This window comes from Trichinella spiralis (assembly GCF_000181795.1).
Source record: "Trichinella spiralis strain ISS 195 chromosome Unknown Scfld4, whole genome shotgun sequence".
NCBI classification, from domain to species: Eukaryota; Metazoa; Nematoda; class Enoplea; order Trichinellida; family Trichinellidae; genus Trichinella; species Trichinella spiralis.
In genome coordinates this window covers 7,545,261-7,565,670 of record NW_003526943.1, presented here as the reverse complement: position 1 = coordinate 7,565,670, position 20,410 = coordinate 7,545,261, and the positions used below count along the sequence as shown (strand labels likewise).

General features: G+C 33.1%; 9 protein-coding genes across 9 annotated transcripts; 2 read left to right on the top strand and 7 right to left on the bottom strand.

Moving 5' to 3' along the window:
* Tsp_01869 (conserved hypothetical protein) lies at positions 1-595 on the bottom strand. Its single transcript, XM_003377618.1, has 3 exons — positions 515-595; positions 156-456; positions 1-86 (listed from the first exon to the last, which is right to left on the bottom strand). The coding sequence occupies exons 1-3, from the start codon at positions 593-595 to the stop codon at positions 1-3; spliced, it is 468 nt and encodes a 155-aa protein (XP_003377666.1).
* Positions 596-617: 22 nt separating this feature from the next.
* Tsp_01870 (conserved hypothetical protein) lies at positions 618-2,286 on the bottom strand. The gene is made up of 8 exons (XM_003377617.1): positions 2,278-2,286; positions 2,138-2,230; positions 2,018-2,058; positions 1,689-1,873; positions 1,472-1,615; positions 1,186-1,403; positions 763-834; positions 618-653 (listed from the first exon to the last, which is right to left on the bottom strand). The coding sequence occupies exons 1-8, from the start codon at positions 2,284-2,286 to the stop codon at positions 618-620; spliced, it is 798 nt and encodes a 265-aa protein (XP_003377665.1).
* Positions 2,287-2,514: 228 nt separating this feature from the next.
* On the bottom strand, positions 2,515-3,910 carry Tsp_01871 (putative cAMP-regulated phosphoprotein 21). The gene is made up of 6 exons (XM_003377616.1): positions 3,904-3,910; positions 3,404-3,542; positions 3,178-3,318; positions 2,916-3,114; positions 2,699-2,753; positions 2,515-2,597 (listed from the first exon to the last, which is right to left on the bottom strand). Exons 1-6 carry the CDS (start codon positions 3,908-3,910, stop codon positions 2,515-2,517), a joined length of 624 nt encoding a protein of 207 aa, XP_003377664.1.
* Positions 3,911-4,096: 186 nt separating this feature from the next.
* Tsp_01872 (conserved hypothetical protein) lies at positions 4,097-4,690 on the bottom strand. The gene is made up of 4 exons (XM_003377615.1): positions 4,582-4,690; positions 4,385-4,466; positions 4,237-4,308; positions 4,097-4,187 (listed from the first exon to the last, which is right to left on the bottom strand). Exons 1-4 carry the CDS (start codon positions 4,688-4,690, stop codon positions 4,097-4,099), a joined length of 354 nt encoding a protein of 117 aa, XP_003377663.1.
* A 169-nt stretch (positions 4,691-4,859) lies between these two features.
* Positions 4,860-6,168, bottom strand: Tsp_01873 (conserved hypothetical protein). Its single transcript, XM_003377614.1, has 4 exons — positions 6,106-6,168; positions 5,764-5,913; positions 5,469-5,679; positions 4,860-4,903 (listed from the first exon to the last, which is right to left on the bottom strand). The coding sequence occupies exons 1-4, from the start codon at positions 6,166-6,168 to the stop codon at positions 4,860-4,862; spliced, it is 468 nt and encodes a 155-aa protein (XP_003377662.1).
* A 3,237-nt stretch (positions 6,169-9,405) lies between these two features.
* Positions 9,406-11,204, bottom strand: Tsp_01874 (hypothetical protein). Its single transcript, XM_003377613.1, has 4 exons — positions 11,159-11,204; positions 10,748-10,892; positions 10,105-10,687; positions 9,406-9,465 (listed from the first exon to the last, which is right to left on the bottom strand). The coding sequence occupies exons 1-4, from the start codon at positions 11,202-11,204 to the stop codon at positions 9,406-9,408; spliced, it is 834 nt and encodes a 277-aa protein (XP_003377661.1).
* Positions 11,205-11,704: 500 nt separating this feature from the next.
* Positions 11,705-13,222, top strand: Tsp_01875 (conserved hypothetical protein). The gene is made up of 3 exons (XM_003377612.1): positions 11,705-11,801; positions 12,062-12,481; positions 13,212-13,222. Exons 1-3 carry the CDS (start codon positions 11,705-11,707, stop codon positions 13,220-13,222), a joined length of 528 nt encoding a protein of 175 aa, XP_003377660.1.
* Positions 13,223-13,592: 370 nt separating this feature from the next.
* Tsp_01876 (conserved hypothetical protein) lies at positions 13,593-16,457 on the bottom strand. The gene is made up of 2 exons (XM_003377611.1): positions 16,327-16,457; positions 13,593-15,465 (listed from the first exon to the last, which is right to left on the bottom strand). The coding sequence occupies exons 1-2, from the start codon at positions 16,455-16,457 to the stop codon at positions 13,593-13,595; spliced, it is 2,004 nt and encodes a 667-aa protein (XP_003377659.1).
* A 3,695-nt stretch (positions 16,458-20,152) lies between these two features.
* Positions 20,153-20,374, top strand: Tsp_01877a (hypothetical protein; the record flags this gene model as incomplete). The annotated part of the gene is made up of 1 exon (XM_003377610.1): positions 20,153-20,374. A coding segment is annotated over exon 1 (222 nt), but the record flags the coding sequence as incomplete, so codon positions are not given.
* Positions 20,375-20,410: the final 36 nt, after the last annotated feature.

Here is a 20,410-nt window from a genome sequence, read left to right as displayed (position 1 = left end):
TCATTCGTTTTGACGATCATCCTGACTGCCTCTTCGGTATTGGTCAAACACATTTCCCTGGAAATTGTTCATTGGATGCATAACTTCTGAAAATATGAAAAATAAAATTATCAACTGACCAATCACCCTCTCCCCTAAAAAAAATATTCCCTTACGTGCAGCGTATGGAGTTTCCGCATCCCCATATCTGCTCAACATCAGTTCCTCATTATTGTTCGCAGATTCAGCAGCAGTGGTAATCTGTTGTTGTTGTTGTTGTTGTTGCTGTAACTGCAATTGCAGATGCTGTTGTTGTTGTTGTTGTTGTTGTTGCAGTAGTTGTTGCTGCTGTTCATCCGTTACAGTTGTCGGCGGATTAAACGCAGTCATTGGCACAGCCTGATGATGAGGCGCATAATTGGAATAATACATTGGAGGATAATAGAACGAAAATGACGGGTTGTTTGCCATACCCATCTGGAATAAAATATTTTTTTTTACAAATCAAAGCGGAACAAAAAATCTTCCTCTTCACTTGTGAAATATCCGCCGAACCATTCACTGGACCAGTCTGCGCACCGTACATCATCGGCTTCGGTGGAACAACGCACGGCATCTGCGACTGGACGCCGGCAAAATTACAACCTACAACTGCCATCACAATCCATCACTAACTACATTAAATTGAAAAATTAACATCAAATTAAACAAAAACAACAACTGTATTTCATTAATGTTCACAATTATCAAAAAGCACAATAACAGAAAAAAGAAAACAAACACCTGCATACCAGATTGATTCATGCCGGCATTGAACTGCGCCGCCATTGGTGGTTCGTTAGTGTAAGTGTTGATCTAGAATATAAATTAAAAAAAACATTAAAAAAATTTTTTCAATTCAAATTTTGCAACAGTGCTATTTGCAAATTTAACAGTCGAATCATAAACGTAAAGTTTTAAAGAAAAATTGTTGCCAATTCCAACAGCGGTTCAAAGCAACTTATTGTTGAAAAATAAACAAAAATCTCAAGCTTATATTTAGCTAATTCATGGAAAATATAAATATTAAAAATCAACTTTTCCATGGAACAACTGATGAAAATATTTCATTGGAAATAGCATAAAGACCACTTATCACTAATACTGCTGAATGCTGAATGGGGATAGAAAAAATTTCCTGCAAAAATGCATACGGTAGATACGTACCGTCGGTGGATGGTCAACGTTGATGTTCAGAGACTGCAAATTGTTGGGAAGCATCGTAGCCGCCGCGGTCATCTGATCACCAGGCGAAATACTCCCCATTGTGGGATGTGGATGAACGTTACTGGTCGCTGCAAAGGTGTTCATCTGTTGCTGCATACGAAGCATAGCTCGCGAATTGTGAAAACACAAAGAACCGTCAGTATTCAACAACGGTTCACCTGGATACAAACAAACAAAATATGATAAACAATAAATAATAACGCAATAATATTTGCATGTTGCCAACCTGTATGAGGATTGATCAACAACGCTCCTTCGGGAACCTGGTCAATCGACTGGACCAAACACATCACCGGCGAACCGGGAAACACCGACAGTGGATTGAACATGCGTCCAAATTGAGGAACGTTGGGCATTTCCATTATTTCATCTTCAGGAAAATTATACAAAAAAAATTAATAACAACAACAACAACAACAAAATAATTAAATTCATAATTCTACTCAAGCGGTACGACGGATGAGCGTACGGTGGTGCCGCTTCGACCGGCGGGATGGGCAAATTTCTACCAGTGCCGCCGCCGCCGTTGTTGCCGAAACCATACTGCTGAGCCAGGCATTTTTGTTGATTATACATAATGCAAGTTTCCGGATTATTCTCAGCACTGCTCCAAGGTTTCGCACAAAATCTGCACAATAAAAAAAGAAAAGAAACATTTTCAAACTATTACAAAAAACAAGAAAACAATCAAAACAACAACAACAAATAATATTGATTATTTTTTTATAACTGAAATCAAAATAATAATAATAATAAATAAATAAAAATATACCGTCTAGCTGTTTCGGCGGCTGCATCGGTCGACGAACTTGACTACAACAACAACAACACAACAAGAGCAAACCGTTTGTTTATTTTTCAATCGTATGTCGAAAAATTGAAGCTAACTTACGGTTTTGCTAAAAATTCGAGCCCGAGCCAGAACATACGACTGTTCACGTTCTTCGATCGACTTTGTCGCTTTCATCTCAGGTTTTGGAATTTCCTGCACAACAAAAAATTAATTAAAATAAAACAAACAAATGAACAAACAATATGCATAACATCTATTTCTCCCCATCCTTGTCTCTCCGCAATCAATAATAATAATAATAATAATAATAATAACAATAATACACAGAAGTTCCGTTTTAACCCGCGGTTATTTTGAAGACCAACGCACACCACCAGTACAAGTACGATATGTTGCAGAAAGCAAAAACTGCCTGCCTGCCTGCCCGTTGCGAAGCGAAATTTAAACAGCTAACTAACTGATTGGCTTGCAAAGAACTAAGTTTGCATCGGTCGTTTCGATTTTTCACCCATTAAAATGTATTCTATTACTGTATGTGGAACAATATACAGACAATTGCCTAAAACATACCTACTTATCAATAATTTAAAAATTAACCCGCGGTACAAATTTCTGTTCCCGATCACCGCAGGTTAATGCAATTTCTCAGTAATCTATTACCGCTGGGGTTCAACTTTGCCGAATCAGTAGAGTTTCGAAAAAAAAAGCAAAACATCTATAATTGACACAACATATTCCTCGAAGGTGGTCTCTTAAAATCGGATTTAAATTCAAAAATAATCTCTACACTTGAAAAATTAAAACAAAATTTTCATATCAATATCCCAACAACCGTTGCAACCCCAACAATGTTTTTTCCTGAAATTCTCGCTCTTACCGTATTACTGCCGTTTTCTTTGCCAACTTCAGCCTCCCGTTTCAGCAACACAGGCACGTTTGTTGTTGAAGTTGTAATTGCAGTTGCTACTGACGTTGTTATTGTTGTTGTTGTTGTTAACGTTGTTGTTGTTGTTGCTAATGTTGAAGTCGGCTTTTCCATGCATTCGTTGTAAAGGCTTTGAAAACTGACTGGCGGACTGCAATATACAGCAGTTGTTTATTACTTGTATATTACAGGAAGAAAAGAAAAATTGCTTCACATTCTTGTATTCGGTGTCTTTTTAACGGCCAGCGATGTTCCTCCGGCGATCACATTGTGTTCAAGACCAAAATAAGCGGACACTCGATGCAACAACATTCGATAGTACGAACACATACCAGGAAACTCTTTCACTTGACAGCTGAAAGAAAAATCCCCAAATTTAATAAATACAATAATATAATCAAATATCTGATTAAATAATAAACCAAAAAATGGCACGTCACTTTTCATTCTGGATAAAATTGATCAATTCGCTTTCAAATTCGAACAGAATGTTACGATCTCGAACATTCTTGCGCATTGTATCTTTGAAAAATTTTTCAGGATCAGCACCATGAAACTCTCTATACTCGAAGCTCAATCCTGCAAAAATATTATTATTACTAGTACCAGTAGTATATGTGCAGAAATTATGAATTTGCGTGTAATTCAAAACTCATTTAATTGATATTAAACTTCGAATTTACCGATGATAATATACTACAAGTATGATATCTGTAAATTCAGCAACAAATAAACATTATAACTTTCTCACGAAATTTATCACACACTCTATTTGCAACAATGTCAATTCATCACAATAAAATCAACGCAACATTAACAATAAACATTTCCACAAAAGAAGCATAATAAACTAGGAAAAATTCAATAATTTCACCACTGCAATATTTGCTACCTAATAAAAAGAAGAAGTTAAAAAAATTTTCCAATTTCTTATTTTTACCTTTCATCACAAAGAAATGCTATTTTCTTTCTACTATTTTTTAAAGCTACAAAAATTTTATACATTGCACAATAGCAATTTTCAAATTTTCACATGAACACATGAACAATGATAACAATAAAATTCTTTCTTGCTGAAATTCGGTTTATCATTCAAAAGAATTATTACTATTGTTATTATTGAATGCGCCTAATCATGCATAAAATATAGAAAGAAATTTATTTTCTGAATTGATACAAGAATAAAGCAATGGACAAGCACCACCACCACCATCAACAACATATCTTAATTCCACTTTTAAATAGTAAAAAATATGCACAACAAATTAAATACAGTCGTTCCTCAACATTCGCGGTATAACCGCGAATACCCACCACTTCTATACATACACCCCGCCGCCGATACCTTATAAGCCCACGCAACTGTATGAAAGCTGTAATATCACAGACCGTCTACGGATCTGCATGTTACACATATTTACCCCGTATTTATTTTTTTCTTTGTTTGATTGAGTGTATAACAGACAAAATCATTGCCAGAAGTAAATGGATTGTCCGGCGCATCTTTTTAAAAAAAAACATTATGACTATAGTATTTACTTCATGCATTACGCATTTACTCAAATTTTGCGTTATTTTTACGCTGCACATTGCTAACATGAAAGCGGTCATTCGGCACTTCCAGACATGTCTGGACTAGTTGACCAGTCTGGAGCAATCGTCTGGGAACACGGAACCGGTGCTGTCGTAAGCCAACCTCCCGTTCGCAGCGCTTCCCTTTCGTTCATTCTAATGTTTTAATCCTTTTATCTCAGCATTAGTTGCGATTATTTAGCCTCCCAGTTTGGTTAGTCGTTGTCACTACTGTTATGGTGTAGAGCCTCATAAACGGAAACAACCTTGAACTGAACCCGCAGATCCACAGCATACATACACAGTAGGGTCTAAAAGTAGGATTCATCTTTTGGGCGGTTGTGAAATCCGCGAATGTTGAGGATCGACTGTAATAATTAAGCTACAAAATTAACTTATAAGATTACTTATAAATTTCGATAATTTCATGAACAGCATACAAAGAATAAATGTGAAATTTGTTCAAACAAACAACTGGCAATAATATTTGAATTGCAAACTACAATGCATGTATCCATCTTTAAATTCAACTATCTGTTAATTTCATTATGTCATATTGAAATGCTCATGGTGTTCATACGCTTAAAGCAAAAGAGAACCAAAAAAACAGAAAAAAATATCTACGAAATACAATATTTAACATTTCACGATATTTAAAATGCTTTAAAAATATTAATAATGAATTATGCTTGTATAATTGAAGACAAAGAGAAACAGCTCACATTCGTGCAATGACAACAACGAGCGTTGCAAAGCATGAACAAGAAAAGAGATGAAACCTGAAAATCAACTGTCGTCTCTCTTTCAGCTCACACTATCATCATCGCACATTAGATTTTAAATTTCTTTGTTTTCTTTTTGAAAAAATAGATGCTAATAACCAAAAAAACTACAGAGTAGAATTCTTTTTGTTTGTTTGTTTTTGATACATACCACGAGGAAGAGGTTTGGAATTTTTGGGAGAATTATTTTTGGACTGAACTCTGCCACAGGATATTTGCGCTTTTGTCGTCGGAGTGGTCGGTGGACGACTGCCATCGGATGATGATCGTCTTTCTGCCGGTGGTTCTTCAGAGGGCGGCGGAGGGGGCTGCTGCTGCTGCTGCTGTTTGCCCGCGGTGCTTGTACCGCCTGCAGACTGTTGCTTAAACGAACAATCAAGCAATGGTCAATGAAATTGATTTTTTTTTAAACTGTTTTTTTCAAAATCAAATCAAAGCACAAAAACCTGACTAGCTCGTGTGGGCGTTGTTGCAGCCGAATCATCGTCCACTTCCGTCTGTTTGGCAAGGCGAAACGGTGGACGCTTCGACGAACTTTTCCCACCCTTGGGATGCGTACCGGACATTGCGATCCACTGTTTACAAACTGTCAGCACCTGCAATGCAAACAACTGACAAACACAACGTTGCCGATTGAACAATTTCGGAAAAATTAAATTTATTAATTAAAAATAAAAATTAATGTCAAATTTTTACATTAAAGAAAAACAACTGACTAAATGAAACGTTCGCAGCCAACAAACAGCGTCAAAATGTACCAGAAAATCAAAGCAAACATTGCTACAAACTGAGAGAAGGAAATAATCGACAGCCGCGCCCGCGCGTAAACCGTGATCTGATCTGATTTCCATTCTCTGCTTAAAATGCTTGAATCATTCGAAAATCCAGAGCTAGTTTCGGATTGATCCTCTCCGTTTTTCGCTGACCAATAAGACGACGAGATCACAGAATCGAAAAAAATTATTTATTCATCAACGTTCATTTGCATAAATATGGAAAACAAAAATTTCAACTGAAGAATAATTGAAAAATAAATAGCAAACAATTTCTCACGTTCAAAATTTTACAAGCACAGGAAAAACCCAAAAGAACAACAACCTTTTTGCCCAGTAAAATGACATTCTAACGAAATGCTACTGCTCTGTTGTACAGCATGAACAAACCAATGAAATGAATGAATGTGAATAATATATTAAAAAAACAAAATTTTCCCACTTTCCCATATTGCTGCGGCTAATTCAAATCACAAGTGATAAAAAAATAACTAACAAACATATGAATCCCTCCTCTGATGTTAAATCGAGGATGAAAAAATTAAAATATGCCAGTCGGTGCTGAAGTAAAAAATGTCCATTTTTCAAAATTCCACCCAACTAACGTTTTCTCAAATGAACAAGACTGCCTGCCTGTCAGCCGAGAAGTGACATGTTCGAGATGTATTAATAAAAGTGATGAATAGAACAAGAAACAAAAAAATGCTCGTACTATTTGTTGATTTTTTATTGCAAAATGTTCATGCAACCTTTTTTGGTTGACCAGCTCAAACTGCTATCGATTGAATGTTATATACATATATATATATATATATCACAGGGGAACAAGAGCAAATCGTTTTCGAAACAGACGTCTGGGAAAAAGGATTACTGTACAACTGAAGAAACCGTGCGAAAACGAACTGACTGATACGCATACAACATAAATGCAACATTTACAAATTTTTTAAAATAATGTTTCACAAAAAAACCCAAGAGATCAAGATACTTCAAAGAAAAAAATCATTTCTAATTTTTTATGGAAAAACAAATTCTGATGTTACAGTTATACAGTATCGATTATTAACAAGATAATGACATGAATGTTAAATTAACGTTACTATTTTTTCATTTTCAAATTCATTACAGGTTGAATAAAAAATTAGTAGCACTATAAAACAAACAAACAGATGAAATATATATTGCTATTCTTCTGTACAAAATAAATGCTCAAAAAATTTAAATCATACATTTTGTAATGGAGAAAAAAAATCCTGTTTAATCAAACTTTCCATGATTTTGTTTGTTTTCGCAGTGAATTTCACACAGGAAAACAATAAATTAAAATAAAATTAACTAACAGTTTTCAATTTATTCTCTCTGTGCAATTTGAACTGCCGCAACAAATAACTCTTTTCCTTACGAGATCAGAGCAACTCATTTTCATTCTTAACAATGTATAAGAAAAAAACAATACTTTTGCCTAAGTAAAACGACAAACAAATTTTCAACACCGTCAACCAATTCATAAAACTGTCAAACAAAATATTACAACAACAACTGCAAATTTTGTTCCAGTAAAACAATCTCTAAATGCCATTCTGCCCATAAAAAATTATTGAGAAAAACCAAATCAAACATTCAGCATATGAGAACAGAAACAATACTGACAATGTTGCCTTTTTCTTCTTTTTTACTCTCTATATACACAACATTAAATAAAACTAAAAATTACAGAAGGGACAATAAAATCTAATGAGCAATTCCTCCAATGTACCTACTCCATCTAGAAGCAAAAAAATAAAATTATGAACAAACTTTCAGCTAAAGCAGAAAAATGAAGTAAAATACAGCCAGTAGTCATTCAATTCAAATAATATTAAGAGGAAAAATGTTGAAAATTAATAATAATTAATGCTGTACAAATAATAAAAACAAAAAATTTTTACAAATTCAATTCATTACTTCAACTAAAATATTAACAAAATAAATTATAAACTGTCCGTTTAATCTTTTCGCTATAATTATGATTAATCTTCTACTTGTTAAATTGAATAACTGCAAAACGACTGAAAGTAATTATTCATAATTTTAAAAGCCAGTTAATTTATCATCATTTTTTATGAATCAAGTTGCTTACCGGAATTAAAATTTAATATTAACTAGTTGAGAAATCACTACAAGACAAAGTTGCTGGCAGTGACCGGCTCGCAAGTGTTTGAGCTACAAAAATAATGATGCTTAAGTAAATGCATGTTAGTACTGTATAATGGTAAAAACTGAACACCCTGTATGTAAGAGTAAATTGATTTTAAATTTGAAAAATAAATTTAGATGAATTTAAAAATATTATTTTTAACGAAAAATATTATAAATACACGCGACTGACAATGATTCAAAAGCTTAAAATTTAATTTTTAATCAGAAGCAGTTTACTGAATTATTAAAATTGAATAAAGTATTGAGTTATAAAATATATTTATTTTTAAATTTATATGTAATACTGACATTTTAATGCAAAAAATTAACACAACCGATGTCATAAGTATCGTAAAAGAGAATCGTGTTCTTGTTTAAATCAATTCGCGCATTTAAAATAACTAAAAATATTCCATTTGATCTGCTTAGAAATTATTCATATTTTAATTTTTTAACTAACTGAACAAGCAATTAATATCAAATGAGAAACTGATAAAATCACAATTGTTTGAATTGACTACTGCGTTGGAAACTGCGTTTTAAGACTTTTTTAAAGACTTTTTGAAACAATCACACAGTTATGTTTAAAATCAAAAGTTTAAAGTAAAACACTGGAGATTGATAAGCTTTCATAGGAATGTAATAACTACTTTGTTGAAAGTGCTTAAAGTGAACGAACAGTTGTTCGTTGCATACATTGTTCCAAAATGACAGAAATTGCTCGAAATATTTGAGTGGATATCACCAATGCAATTAGCAATCAAGACTCATTTGTTGGAAAGATTTTTGGCAAAGTTGAAGAAAAAAGTGGTCGTTAACAGAATGACCAGATCTTAAGATTTACATTATTAATAGCTAGTGCGTTTGAAAAATTTGTGTGGATATTTAAATAGTCCCGTTTTTTGAATGCTCATTTAGAGTCATTATCATATAAAAAGCTTTGAAAGGAGATCTTCCTTTACCTGCCACAGAGCAGCGTGTATTGGGATTCTCCGGGATGTAGCCTGGGTATTGAATCCCACGCACTGCGTCCGGAAGTGCAAGACCACCGACTTACAGCCGGGTAGAGCAGCATGCATTAGGATTATATTACATTTTCACGAGGCAGCAAGAATCGAACCCTATGAGTCAAGCACGTCAAGCTATACGACTTGCCACCGTGCTACTCGCTGCCCAATGGATAATATCTTTCAATTCCTAATATAATTACGCAATGCATATTTACTACGAAATATTAAATTATTTACAAAATTTTACATTTTCAATTTTATTATTTAAATTTATTACATTGCTCTTACTTTTATTATTTGAATAATACATTGCGTTTTTAAAACAAAAGCTCGATAATATTGTCCATGGGTTTATCATATTCCCTTCATTCATCAGTATAGCAATCATTTAACTAAGTGCCAAAAATCTTGCCGAAACCAATGAACAGTAGTTACTCAAGCATACTGGATAAAGAAATAACGTCTTACAAATCAGCAGTGCATTTAAAGGATAGTCAGTCGTGCGATGTTATAAACGCTGCATTTTGTTGTTTAATAAAGCGCTTTAATCATTTGACAAACACTAAGCTTTGCAAAAATTTTCATGATAAAATCATAATCAAAGACAAATGAAGTGAAAAATTACAGAAATAGAATAATAAGTTAATAAATAATAAGTTAATTTGATTCAATGTTCAAACTCTGATAAATGACATCAGTGCAAAATGTTGAATTCAATTAATAACGATCTCATTTCAACAAGAAAGAAAAGTACAAGGTCAATTTAATTTTATTCATTTCAATAACAGTTCAACTGCAAAGTTTGCAATTTATTGTTTGAAATGACCACTGCGTTGGAAACTGCGTTATTCTTGGAAAGTGAAAATTTTAAGTTTTTAAAGGTATTGCTTAGCCTGGACTTGAATGCAGCATGAAATTCTTCATTGATCAAGCAAGTGGTGAACAAATGCATAGACAAAGCTATCGGCTGTAGAACCCAAAAATAATGCACCGGATGAAGAATGTTGGGGACATGGAACGATGTGGCAAAAAGTAAAATAAGAGGAACAGTGTGAATAAGAAGCGTGCAAAGCATCATGTGAGTAAGCTTTTTCAGAACGACATTATCCCTCCGCTGTTGTATATCAAAGAAAGTGGTTGTTATCTTCTCACCAATGTTCCGCTTGATTAACATCATCAGAATACAAACAATATAAAGAAACAAATTAAAACTCACGACAACAGCCATTATCATACAGTGGTAAAAATAATAATCAGCGGAGAAGAATTGCACATGATAACAAAATCCGAGAATGATTGTTCGTCCATCTTTGCCAAGGCAGCGCCAAGCAATCAAAGCCATGGATTCAAGAATTAGCATAACGTAGAGGTTGATTATCAATTTCGAACAGTTTTTTGCGGTGAACAATCTGCAATAATTTGAAAATATGACTGAAAGAAATCTGTCCAAAGTTAAGATGAAAAAAAACAAGCAGCTTCCTTTTTCGCCGAGATCGAGCAGCAGAAGGTGTGGCCAGAATGAGCATTTCCACGTTTCAGTGAAAAGCCAGCTTAAATAATGCACCAAATAGCGTTGGAATGATGCTGTTAAATAGCCAGCACCATGTAGAAATACTGAAATGCAAACGCCTAAATGATACATTAAAAATGAGCAGAAGAATGACAATAATAATTTACCGAAATACTTCATAATGGTTTATAGTTAAATAAATAATATATACTTGAGATGATGATGAAATATTTTTTTCGACGTCGCAATTTGAAAATTATGAACAATAGCAGAGCGTTCAGGAACATGATCACTAGTCCAGAGAAAAAGAATAGCAAATTCGTTTTGTTGTAATAAAGAAGCATTTCTTCTAGAGAAGAATTGGACGAACTGCTTTCAACCGCATCCGGCTCTTTCTTGGCAAAATATTCATCCATTGATAATTTTTTTTTAATTTCTTGTACAATTTTACCTCGTCCAAAGGTGAGAAAAGTTGGAAACTTATCCCTTTTACAAAGCTTCAACTTATAAGCTATTATGCTTATTTTGAAATGCCACTCCGAATGGTTATTGATTCACTTAGCAGCTAACTAACTGAACGCTGAAATTAGCAATTTATATAATACAATAATGATATATAATGAATTTGAAATTCAAGTCGACCATATCATGTTTGTGTGATAATTTAATAACATCCGCTGTTGATGTTTTATGCAAATGGAAACTGAATTTCACTAAAAAAGAACAAATGATTCAAGTCTCTTCAGTCAACAACAAATTTACTTTCTGATCAACAGTTGACGGCAAGTTTGCTTGAAAATGAAAATATCCAGAGATGAAGTTGAACAGTTGCGAACATTTGCACAAATCTATCATTAGTAATAAATTTTGCACAATTTTGTGTTTTCATTTTTACGGAAAATATTTTTCTAACATGATGAGCAAATGTTCGGCATTTCTGTTTCAACAAATTCACGCGCGCTCGTGCAACACTGAACATCAGTTAGTTGATGAAGAGAAGAAGCCGCTTTTGGGTAGCTTGATGATGCAATTTTTGAAATGCATTAAAATTCCAAAGTTTAATATCAATATTAAACAAAGGTGCTTGTATTCCAATTTCGATTTATTATATAAATTGCCGAACAATGTCTAACTGGACTAGTCGAAAAATTTTTAATTAACCAATGAATCTACTTTTCTTTTTCATCTTTTACAGCTTTTGCCTAGTTGATGGTGCTCCAAGTGAGAAAAAATTTGCAATCAAATTGAAATAATTGTTCTCTTCAACTTTTAGGAATATTGAAAAATCTTTACCGACTTTACGACAATCTGAACAGATCCAATTTGTTGTTGACCGATAGAATAGAGTATGAAAAAATGAGAAAAGATTCCAAATATACCGACTTGGGAACAATCGGCAGCGTTTCTCCAGAAGAAGATCCCATGTGTCCTGAATTATTGCCAATTTATTGCATCTACAGTCCATTGCAGAGGTCCCATTATTACATCACTGACGAACTGTTGCTCAAAGTTCGACTGTCTGAAGGTTATGAAAATAAAGGCATTATTGGCTATGCAGCGCCCGGCTATGGTGCCTGTGACGCTTTTACAAGAATTTATGAATTTTACTCACCATACAGTAAAGTAATCCAATTTGCAGATTTGGAATGGGCAGAAAAGTTCATGCGTGGTCAAGGCGGTCACGCATATCAAGGTACAACTTTTGCCATTTGGTAATAATTTCGTCGATTATTTTTATTTCACTTTATCAACAGCCCAGTTGTGCTTATTTGGACAATAATTTCATTAAATGTTTTGCACATTACATTCTTGAAGATCTTATTAAATATTATCTGCGTAACACTTTCAAAATTACTAAAAGAACTATTCAAATTATGAAATGAAAAAAACATTGAAGAAAAATATGCTTATCTCTGAAAAAAAGTTTGGTTAGGTTGAAAGAATTGCAAATTGAATACAATAAAATAAATAACAATTTCTGATCAGTAATTTTAATTTTAAAATTCAGCAAAATTTATTCGATTAATTTCAATATCTTTTTGTAAAATCATCAAAAATCAAAATTATTAATATAAAAAATTTATTTTCATATTATGCATTGCTGCTATCTGTAAGTAATGTTGCTGTTCTTCTCATTCATGAGCAAAAATTATGAAATTACAACCCAACAGGCTGTGAAATTTCAAAGTCTCAAGTATCCTGAAACAGAAATTAATATAAATTGGAAGCATAAATATTAAAAGAATAGTTGAAGAAAGAAAACCTTTGCAACGGTAATATACATTGATGAGTTGGATAATTAATTGCACGAAATAAAACACAAAGTCATAATAAATGTTTTCTTGTTTGTTCTTATAAAAATTGACAAAGTTATTTCTGATGAAAATGATTTCGGCAACAAAAATTGCGGTAATATTTTACAGAATCCAATTAACATTTTCAAAAACACACATCAAAACATATCAGCATATCAAAAAAGTTACAAAGCAATTATGAAATCTTTTGTCTTGAAATGTTCTTTCAAAAATCACATTCTTACAAAAAATAAAATTTTATTTGCATATCACTTCGACAACAGAAAATAACTTTCAACGTGCTCGAAAAATGTAGCTAGAGAGTTGAAAAGTAAAAATCACACTCACATAAAATAATATTCAAAATAATAGTCACTTACCAAAGAGCTAAATTAACAACAATTACAATAAATAAGTATAAATATACGTGGTGTGTGCATAATAAAAAAATTAAATGTTCATGAATGTAGATAAAGCAAATGAACATTCCATAAAATAACTTGTAAAAAATCAATTTTTTTTGACAATGATATCAGATTCTTGGGAAGTGATCAGCTGCAAGTTGTTTTCATTAGCCAAATGAAGCAAGCATACAAAAGAAGCTGCGACGGAGAATTCTTCATTAGGCGATTTTTCCTGTTTTCGAAGATTCGAAACGATCTCGCTAAATTTGCATTCTGAATTTTCTGCAATGTTCTTTTCCAGGGTTTGCATCGAAATCGCTTTTATACGCTGCACATCTATTTTCCTGTTGCTAGAAGAACAAGCAGCCAGAGGCATGAAAGAATTTTTCCAATCCGCCAACAAGGACAATTCACAAATGTCAGACGATGGTAAACTGTTTTCAGCTTGAATTGCAGCTTGGGTGCCTTGGGCAGAAATTTCACATTCGACATTATTTTCGGCAAAATCGTCGTCATCGTCACTGTAACCGACATTTCCCAAACTGCCGAATTCTTCTTCTTCTTCTTGCATATTGTTCAACATCTTAGCTTTCTGATAGTCCGCTGTTAAATTACTCTTGATCAATGCACCGGTCGACCATAATCTCATAAACATTTCAGGTATAAAGTTGAAGTCATCCATGCACACCACTCTGTTGCAAACCAGATTGTGCAAAGTTTGTTCGCTCATTTCTATTCGTTTGCAACCGTCATTGATCACTTCGTCAAAATCCAAAACAGTGTCAAAATCCAACTCCATTTCTTCCATTTTCCTCTTCTTCGCTGCTCGATGCTGTGTTTTCTTCGGACCGGAAACCGTAGACGCTTTCCGAAATTCAGCAGGCAGCCGTTCTGGATCAAAATATGAATACTTCAATTCTTTCATTGAAACCATTGCTGCCAGATTATCCAAATGAAACGGTTCGTAGAACAAATTGGACGTCGTTTCACAATCCTCATCTTCGTTGATAAAATCGTTCGTTATGTTCATCACATCTTGATGCAAATCCGTGAGATTTTCCAACTGCTGGGTAAATTGCATCGCTGCATTCGCCACCGTAATGTCATTATCATCCGGTTCATGACCCAGCAATTCCAGTACTTTCTCTGAAGATCGTGGTACGTCATCAGTAACTTTTTCAAAACTTGGAAAGATAACACTGCAACCAATTATTTCTTTGTCAGGAAATTCTACGTAGGGTATAGGCTTCGTAGGTAATTCTGGTTCCTCAAGGGGAATATCGTAAAGACATTTAGCGTTATAATCGTCTATTGTATCACATATTTGTGAAAAAGCGGTGCTAATTATTCCCTTGTCAAAATATTCACCAGCCAAATTCAGTCGAGGAAGCGATACTGCTTCTATATGAGGAAAAGTTAACGTGATGTTTTTCAAGTCGGTTTCAATAACATTAACTCGAGCTTTTCGTTTTTTCGCCTTGGTTACAACGGGAGATGATTCATCATTTTCTGTGCTTTCTACAAGACGCTCTCTGTTCGTTTTATTAAACAATTGGTGCGTTTGTTGATGGACATTGTCAACACGGCAGCCGTAAATTTTTGAACCAGCTTCAAGAGCTTTCCCAGCTCCTGCAAAATCCAAATTATCTGCTTGATCAGAAGCAACTTCTTTTAAAACGTCCAACAATTGCAAACTGAACGCATTTTTAATCGTAATCTTATTGTGGGCACTGAGCTGACAACACTGATGATAAATAGTGACTACTTCTTGTTTTTCAAACACTCTTGGAGTTGATATGGTGTTAGAATTCATATTTTCTTTGTTTTCACTTTTGGACTCAGTGGTTTGACTGAACGATTCTGACGTAAGAAAGTCTTTGATCTGAGCAAAATCATCTTGCTGTTCTAAATCGATCACGCTATTGTTCATTTTTCCGAGCATTTTGGGCTGTCGTTTTGCACTCATTTTCAAAAAATTTCTAAAATCCAAAATTTCATAATTAAAAAGAACAACGCTAAAAAAACTTGAATAGTGAATTTAAGTACAATTTACTTCACAACTAATGATTCATTATGCTATTTCATGTACAATCATCATCAGTGGTAACACATATTATTAGCCAAACAAATTAGCAATCGTAAATCAGAATATAAAAAAATTTTTTTCAAAATATCATATTTTAATGTTCTTCGTCATAAATATTAGAGTTTTCGAAAACCAATAAACGCATAACTTTTCGTTACAGATATTCATTAATTAGTAAAAACAAGCGCAAATATTTAAGGAAAGAAATCACTATTTTAAGTCTTAGTTAAGTAAACTGCTCAGTTCTTTAACATATTCCCATCCATGACATCTTCTGCATGATTTCAAAACAAAAATAAACCGGAAACATGTAATAAAAAGTAGTCATTAAATTACCATTATTAAACCTTTATCCTATAAAACAACTGAAAACTTATTCAGAATAGCAAAAACACTAAAACATATAATAAAAGGTATGCCTTAAAATCCGGCATAAAGAAGGATTAAATAAAAATAAAAGAATTACCGTAAAAAGTTATTATTAAAATGTCGCAAAAAGTTATCAAACAGCACACCTACGATATAACGAAATGTAAAGTAAAATGCGTTTACTGTAATTTTCCTTTCAAGTATTATTTTAATTTTCAAATAAAAGAGATTTTAATTATAAAGAATAAAATAATAAAATTCAGTTGTAAATATTAATTTAAGTTAAGTTTTATAAATACATTGAATTTTACTGGATTATGCATTAATTTTTAGCCTTTTCAGGTTGAATAAAAATTGTTGCAATGTAAAGTAAGGTTAATCTTACTGTATTTCAGCTAATATTTTCCACTCACAATTTCGGGATGCCAATGGCGGGCAAACATACATGGTGGTTAATTTGGTTGGCTTGACAATTCTACTGGCTATTTTTGTTGTTGGTTTAAACGATCTTTTCATGATTCATCTATATAAAAACGCTTCGTATCTATGTATACCATAAGAGCTTAATATTTAATTAACTAAAAAATCCTAATAGATGTCTCAAATGTGCAATTCTTTAATGAAGAAAAATTTTTTAAACTTTTAATAGCTTAATCTTAATTTTCAATATTTTAAATTTATATCAAAGTTTAAAATTACAGTTTAAAATGATGCATTATGATAATTTAAAAGTTGAAAGTTGCACTTTTGAAAATAAGTATCCATTACATTAACATCCCTATGCAATTTTAATGCAAATCTTTAATCATTTATTGTTATTTAGCAATGTATTTACATATTGTAGAATTCCCTTGAATTCTAACTCTCAAGTACGTTCATTATATTACTGTAAAGGTGTCAATCTGACGACAAATTTGTATGTTATACATTTGCCTAGTTCTGAAGCGTTTCTAGCGAATATCAGAAAAAAGAGGTCTTTTGATTAGCATAGACTTGAAGAAATAAAATTACAAAAGAAAAATTGCACAAATAAAATTGAAGTAATAAGATAATCTCCTGTAATCAGTGAATTGTGTGAAGCGTTTTAAAAGCATTATTTTTAAAGTCTAATATGCCTTCAAAAACTAAATATCTACTATTCTACATTATATCTTAAAAAAGTGTTTTTTTGAAAAGTGCGAAATATGATTACTTATATTCATATAAGGTAATTTAGTGCTAGTGCACCCATATTCGAGAAATAATCATCCAATTACTGATCATAGCTGAGGACTAATCAAGTGGTGTAAGTCAGTCTCCCAGTTACCCCATAAAATTGAATAACTAATAAAATAGCATAAATTGTTCACAATTACTGATCAAATGCCGTATACCCTATCAACGAACAGCCAATCACAAAATAAAATTTTAGCGGGCGAAATCGATGTAAACCTAATCGAATTGCCAATCAACAACAACAGGAGTACAAAGCTTCCTTTATTCGATATAATACAGTAACCACTAAAACAATAAGTCTTGCCCACTCAGGGCTAGGTGACGCGACAGTGAGGTGTGTACACTTATGAGTGGCACGGCAGCCGCTTGGAATACAAGCAAGCCTACTAGTTACACCCCGTAACTTGTATTACAAACCACTTCAAGTCACGGCAGCAAATTGCAAGTAAATACACTGATGTCAACCGCTAAATCCCTCTTCTCCGGTACTCGACTTTACTCAACTCGCACCGCAAACACCATCGTCCAATTACAGCCATTCTTCAAAGTCACAGCAGCCTTTTAACGTCTTAGCATCTTTCAAATGTGACGGTGTCCAACGGCATCGCATTCGGCGGCACCTATTATGACCATAAAATTTGTACTTAACAAAATCCAAGCAAATGCAAGCTGAAAAATAGCAGTCAAACAACTTTAAATGAATAACTGTACACTAATTATAATATATATTATTTGGGGTATCATTTCCAGCGAACCTTCGTTTTACCCTGCAGAACACATACAATGATGATCCGGTACGTAAGAGATGCTTCCGTTTCTCATATATATACTATATATACTATCCAATAATCCAATGAAAAAAATACGAAGTAAGATAATGTAAAAAGATGTGATAAAAATATATCATACAAAATGCACAACAACAGAAGATGCAATGCAGGAATAGCATATGAAAGACGACGACAGATCACTGGTTAGAGACATAAGCGCGATAAAATTTTTTTCTCTCTGTTCCATTGCATGCATATTGCTAATCTTTGCATTGTACAACTCGAGGTTATTTTTCTTAATATGCTCTGAGATCATATCTCTGAGCAGTGCATAAACCTGATACAACTGTCACGTGCTTTCTTGCTCAAACAATTTTATTAAACATTCAGCTGATCATCCGTGCTGATATTAACATGTGTATTCCAAAATGGCTTAAGCGATTTCTCTATCAATAATTTATCCTGTCAAAAGTATTGAAATGAAGCTCATACGCCACCTTTAGCACTGTCTGTTTTAGTATTAAAGCAATATCCTTATCAATTTGCTGTTCAAGCAGGTCATGATATATACGGCGAAAGGCGTACGTGGGAGTAGTATCTTGAAGCCTTAATATACCTAACACCGAGCCGATTTAATGTTGCCTTGAAAAGGTTATTTTATGTTATGGTTTATTCATTGCAGAATCTTCATCCTGATGCATATTTGCTATCAGGCGATCACTTACATTTGTTTGTTTCACTAATTGCTCTTATCATCTGCTATTTACTGTTGTTCATTATACATGTCACGACTTATGCCTGCTTTTGAGCAGCGCGCATTGCAATTACATCATGATATTTTCAATGAGGCAGCGAGAATCGAACCCTATGAGTTCAGCACGTCAAGCTATACGACTTGCCACCGTGCTACACGCTGCCCAATGGTTAATATCTTTTAATTCTTAATAAAATTACGCAATGCATATTTACTACGAAACATTACATTATTTATAAATTCTTTCATTTCCAACTTTATTATTTATATTTTTTTGCATTGCTCTCATGTTCTTTTTAATTTTTGCGAATATTAAATTTTATCATTTTTATTTTTAACGGATTTTCAGCAATGAAAACGATTATGGAGATCGAAGTCGAAGAAAAAATCAATTTTAATCAATGGATGCTTTATTGGGTTACTTTTGGTTTGTTTACCATTGGTGATCTTTTTGCTCACTTTATTGGCGACATTTTCTCATTTTATTGGTTGCTAAAATTAACTTTTTTCCTTTGGCTCTTTATGCAAAGCTGTCGTGGAGCTGAAAAATTGTATGAAAAGCTTGTTAAACTTAGCTGCAATCAACATCCAGATCATACTGGAAATAAAACTGCCGACAAAGAATGATTATTCCTACTCATATTATTCTGTATTGTAATTCATTTTAACTTGTTATTACTTTGACGTTTAATGCGTAAGCTTAAATTTGTGAAATTGATATTTATTTTATATGTTCATTTAATAAAATTATGAATAAATAAAATATCACTAATTTTTTCTCAAATCATTTTATTGTAATCTGTAGACTACAATTATTTGAAAATAATAATTCATAATATTTATTAGCAGTATTTTATTTCTAGCATTAAATTTTAATGATATTTGTTTAAATGGAATTTTTTACCATGTCTGTTCTTTCTCGTTTAATTCACAGATGTAAGTTTATGTGATCTACAGCAATATACTATGAATAAGGGCGAAAACTGTATTCGATTATGTGAATTAATCAGACAACTGATCGCTGAGCAGAGCAACTGAAATTACATTTAAAGCAATTAGAAAACACACTAGAAAACAAAAATAGCAAATAATTATTTAGCAAAAGAACAACTGTAGATAAATATTTATAGAATAAATAAAATTGGATAAAAAAATTTGACCAAAATGAAAACAAAATTTTTAACAGATTTAACAAACACAACACCTACAAACAAGAAATACTGTAAAAGGTTATAATTGCAGGGCAGAGCTGCATATGTGGCCAGTTGTTAAGGTTCACATTATTAATTGCCAGTGCGATTGAAAAATTTGTATGAATGCTAACATGGTCTCTTTTTTGAATGCTCATTTAGAGGAATTCTTATTTAATCTTTTGGTGAAAAGGAGGTATCCTTCGCACACTGTAAGCATTCTGGAATAAAATGGTTGGAGGGGTGCTCCGGTTCTGCAAGAGCTTCTGATTCCGTTTTGGTATGCACGTTAGACTGCATGACTTTCGATTACATAAACGCGGCTACCGATGTGCTGATGTAGAGCAACGCACATCACGATTATATCATGATATTTTCATGAGGCAGCGAGAATCGAACCCTATGAGTTCAGCACGTCAAGCTATATGGCTTACCACCGTGCTACATGCATTAGGATCATATTTGATATTTTCATGGGGGAAGCGAGAATCGAACCCCTATGGAGTTTCCACCACGTCTAGGCTGCAAGGGCTTACCACC

What these genes read in the sequence shown, in the direction of transcription:
- Tsp_01875 (XM_003377612.1), top strand. Translation starts at nt 11,705, where the DNA reads ATGAGCAAATGTTCGGCATTTCTGTTTCAACAAATTCACGCGCGCTCG. An exon ending in AGAGAAGAAGCCGCTTTTGG is followed by an intron (nt 11,802 to 12,061) that starts GTAGCTTGATGA and finishes TTCAACTTTTAG; the next exon opens with GAATATTGAAAAATCTTTAC.
- Tsp_01871 (XM_003377616.1), bottom strand. An exon ending in AATTTTATCCAGAATGAAAA is followed by an intron (nt 3,319 to 3,403) that starts GTGACGTGCCAT and finishes TTTTTCTTTCAG; the next exon opens with CTGTCAAGTGAAAGAGTTTC. An exon ending in AAGACACCGAATACAAGAAT is followed by an intron (nt 3,115 to 3,177) that starts GTGAAGCAATTT and finishes TGTATATTGCAG; the next exon opens with TCCGCCAGTCAGTTTTCAAA.
- Tsp_01873 (XM_003377614.1), bottom strand. Translation starts at nt 6,168, where the DNA reads ATGGAAATCAGATCAGATCACGGTTTACGCGCGGGCGCGGCTGTCGAT. An exon ending in CGCCCACACGAGCTAGTCAG is followed by an intron (nt 5,680 to 5,763) that starts GTTTTTGTGCTT and finishes TGTTCGTTTAAG; the next exon opens with CAACAGTCTGCAGGCGGTAC. An exon ending in TTCCAAACCTCTTCCTCGTG is followed by an intron (nt 4,904 to 5,468) that starts GTATGTATCAAA and finishes TAATTATTACAG; the next exon opens with TCGATCCTCAACATTCGCGG.
- Tsp_01870 (XM_003377617.1), bottom strand. An exon ending in TCATCCGTCGTACCGCTTGA is followed by an intron (nt 1,616 to 1,688) that starts GTAGAATTATGA and finishes ATTTTCCTGAAG; the next exon opens with ATGAAATAATGGAAATGCCC. An exon ending in GTTGATCAATCCTCATACAG is followed by an intron (nt 1,404 to 1,471) that starts GTTGGCAACATG and finishes GTTTGTATCCAG; the next exon opens with GTGAACCGTTGTTGAATACT.
- Tsp_01876 (XM_003377611.1), bottom strand. Translation starts at nt 16,457, where the DNA reads ATGAAAAGATCGTTTAAACCAACAACAAAAATAGCCAGTAGAATTGTC. An exon ending in AAAATATTAGCTGAAATACA is followed by an intron (nt 15,466 to 16,326) that starts GTAAGATTAACC and finishes TTTGGATTTTAG; the next exon opens with AAATTTTTTGAAAATGAGTG.
- Tsp_01874 (XM_003377613.1), bottom strand. Translation starts at nt 11,204, where the DNA reads ATGGATGAATATTTTGCCAAGAAAGAGCCGGATGCGGTTGAAAGCA. An exon ending in GGCGAAAAAGGAAGCTGCTT is followed by an intron (nt 10,688 to 10,747) that starts GTTTTTTTTCAT and finishes AAATTATTGCAG; the next exon opens with ATTGTTCACCGCAAAAAACT. An exon ending in ACGCAGTTTCCAACGCAGTG is followed by an intron (nt 9,466 to 10,104) that starts GTCATTTCAAAC and finishes TAATTATATTAG; the next exon opens with GAATTGAAAGATATTATCCA.
- Tsp_01872 (XM_003377615.1), bottom strand. Translation starts at nt 4,690, where the DNA reads ATGAACGAAAGGGAAGCGCTGCGAACGGGAGGTTGGCTTACGACAGCA. An exon ending in TAGTCCAGACATGTCTGGAA is followed by an intron (nt 4,467 to 4,581) that starts GTGCCGAATGAC and finishes TTTTTTAAAAAG; the next exon opens with ATGCGCCGGACAATCCATTT. An exon ending in GCGAATGTTGAGGAACGACT is followed by an intron (nt 4,188 to 4,236) that starts GTATTTAATTTG and finishes AGTGGAATTAAG; the next exon opens with ATATGTTGTTGATGGTGGTG.
- Tsp_01869 (XM_003377618.1), bottom strand. Translation starts at nt 595, where the DNA reads ATGCCGTGCGTTGTTCCACCGAAGCCGATGATGTACGGTGCGCAGACT. An exon ending in GTTCGGCGGATATTTCACAA is followed by an intron (nt 457 to 514) that starts GTGAAGAGGAAG and finishes ATTTTATTCCAG; the next exon opens with ATGGGTATGGCAAACAACCC. An exon ending in GGAAACTCCATACGCTGCAC is followed by an intron (nt 87 to 155) that starts GTAAGGGAATAT and finishes TCATATTTTCAG; the next exon opens with AAGTTATGCATCCAATGAAC.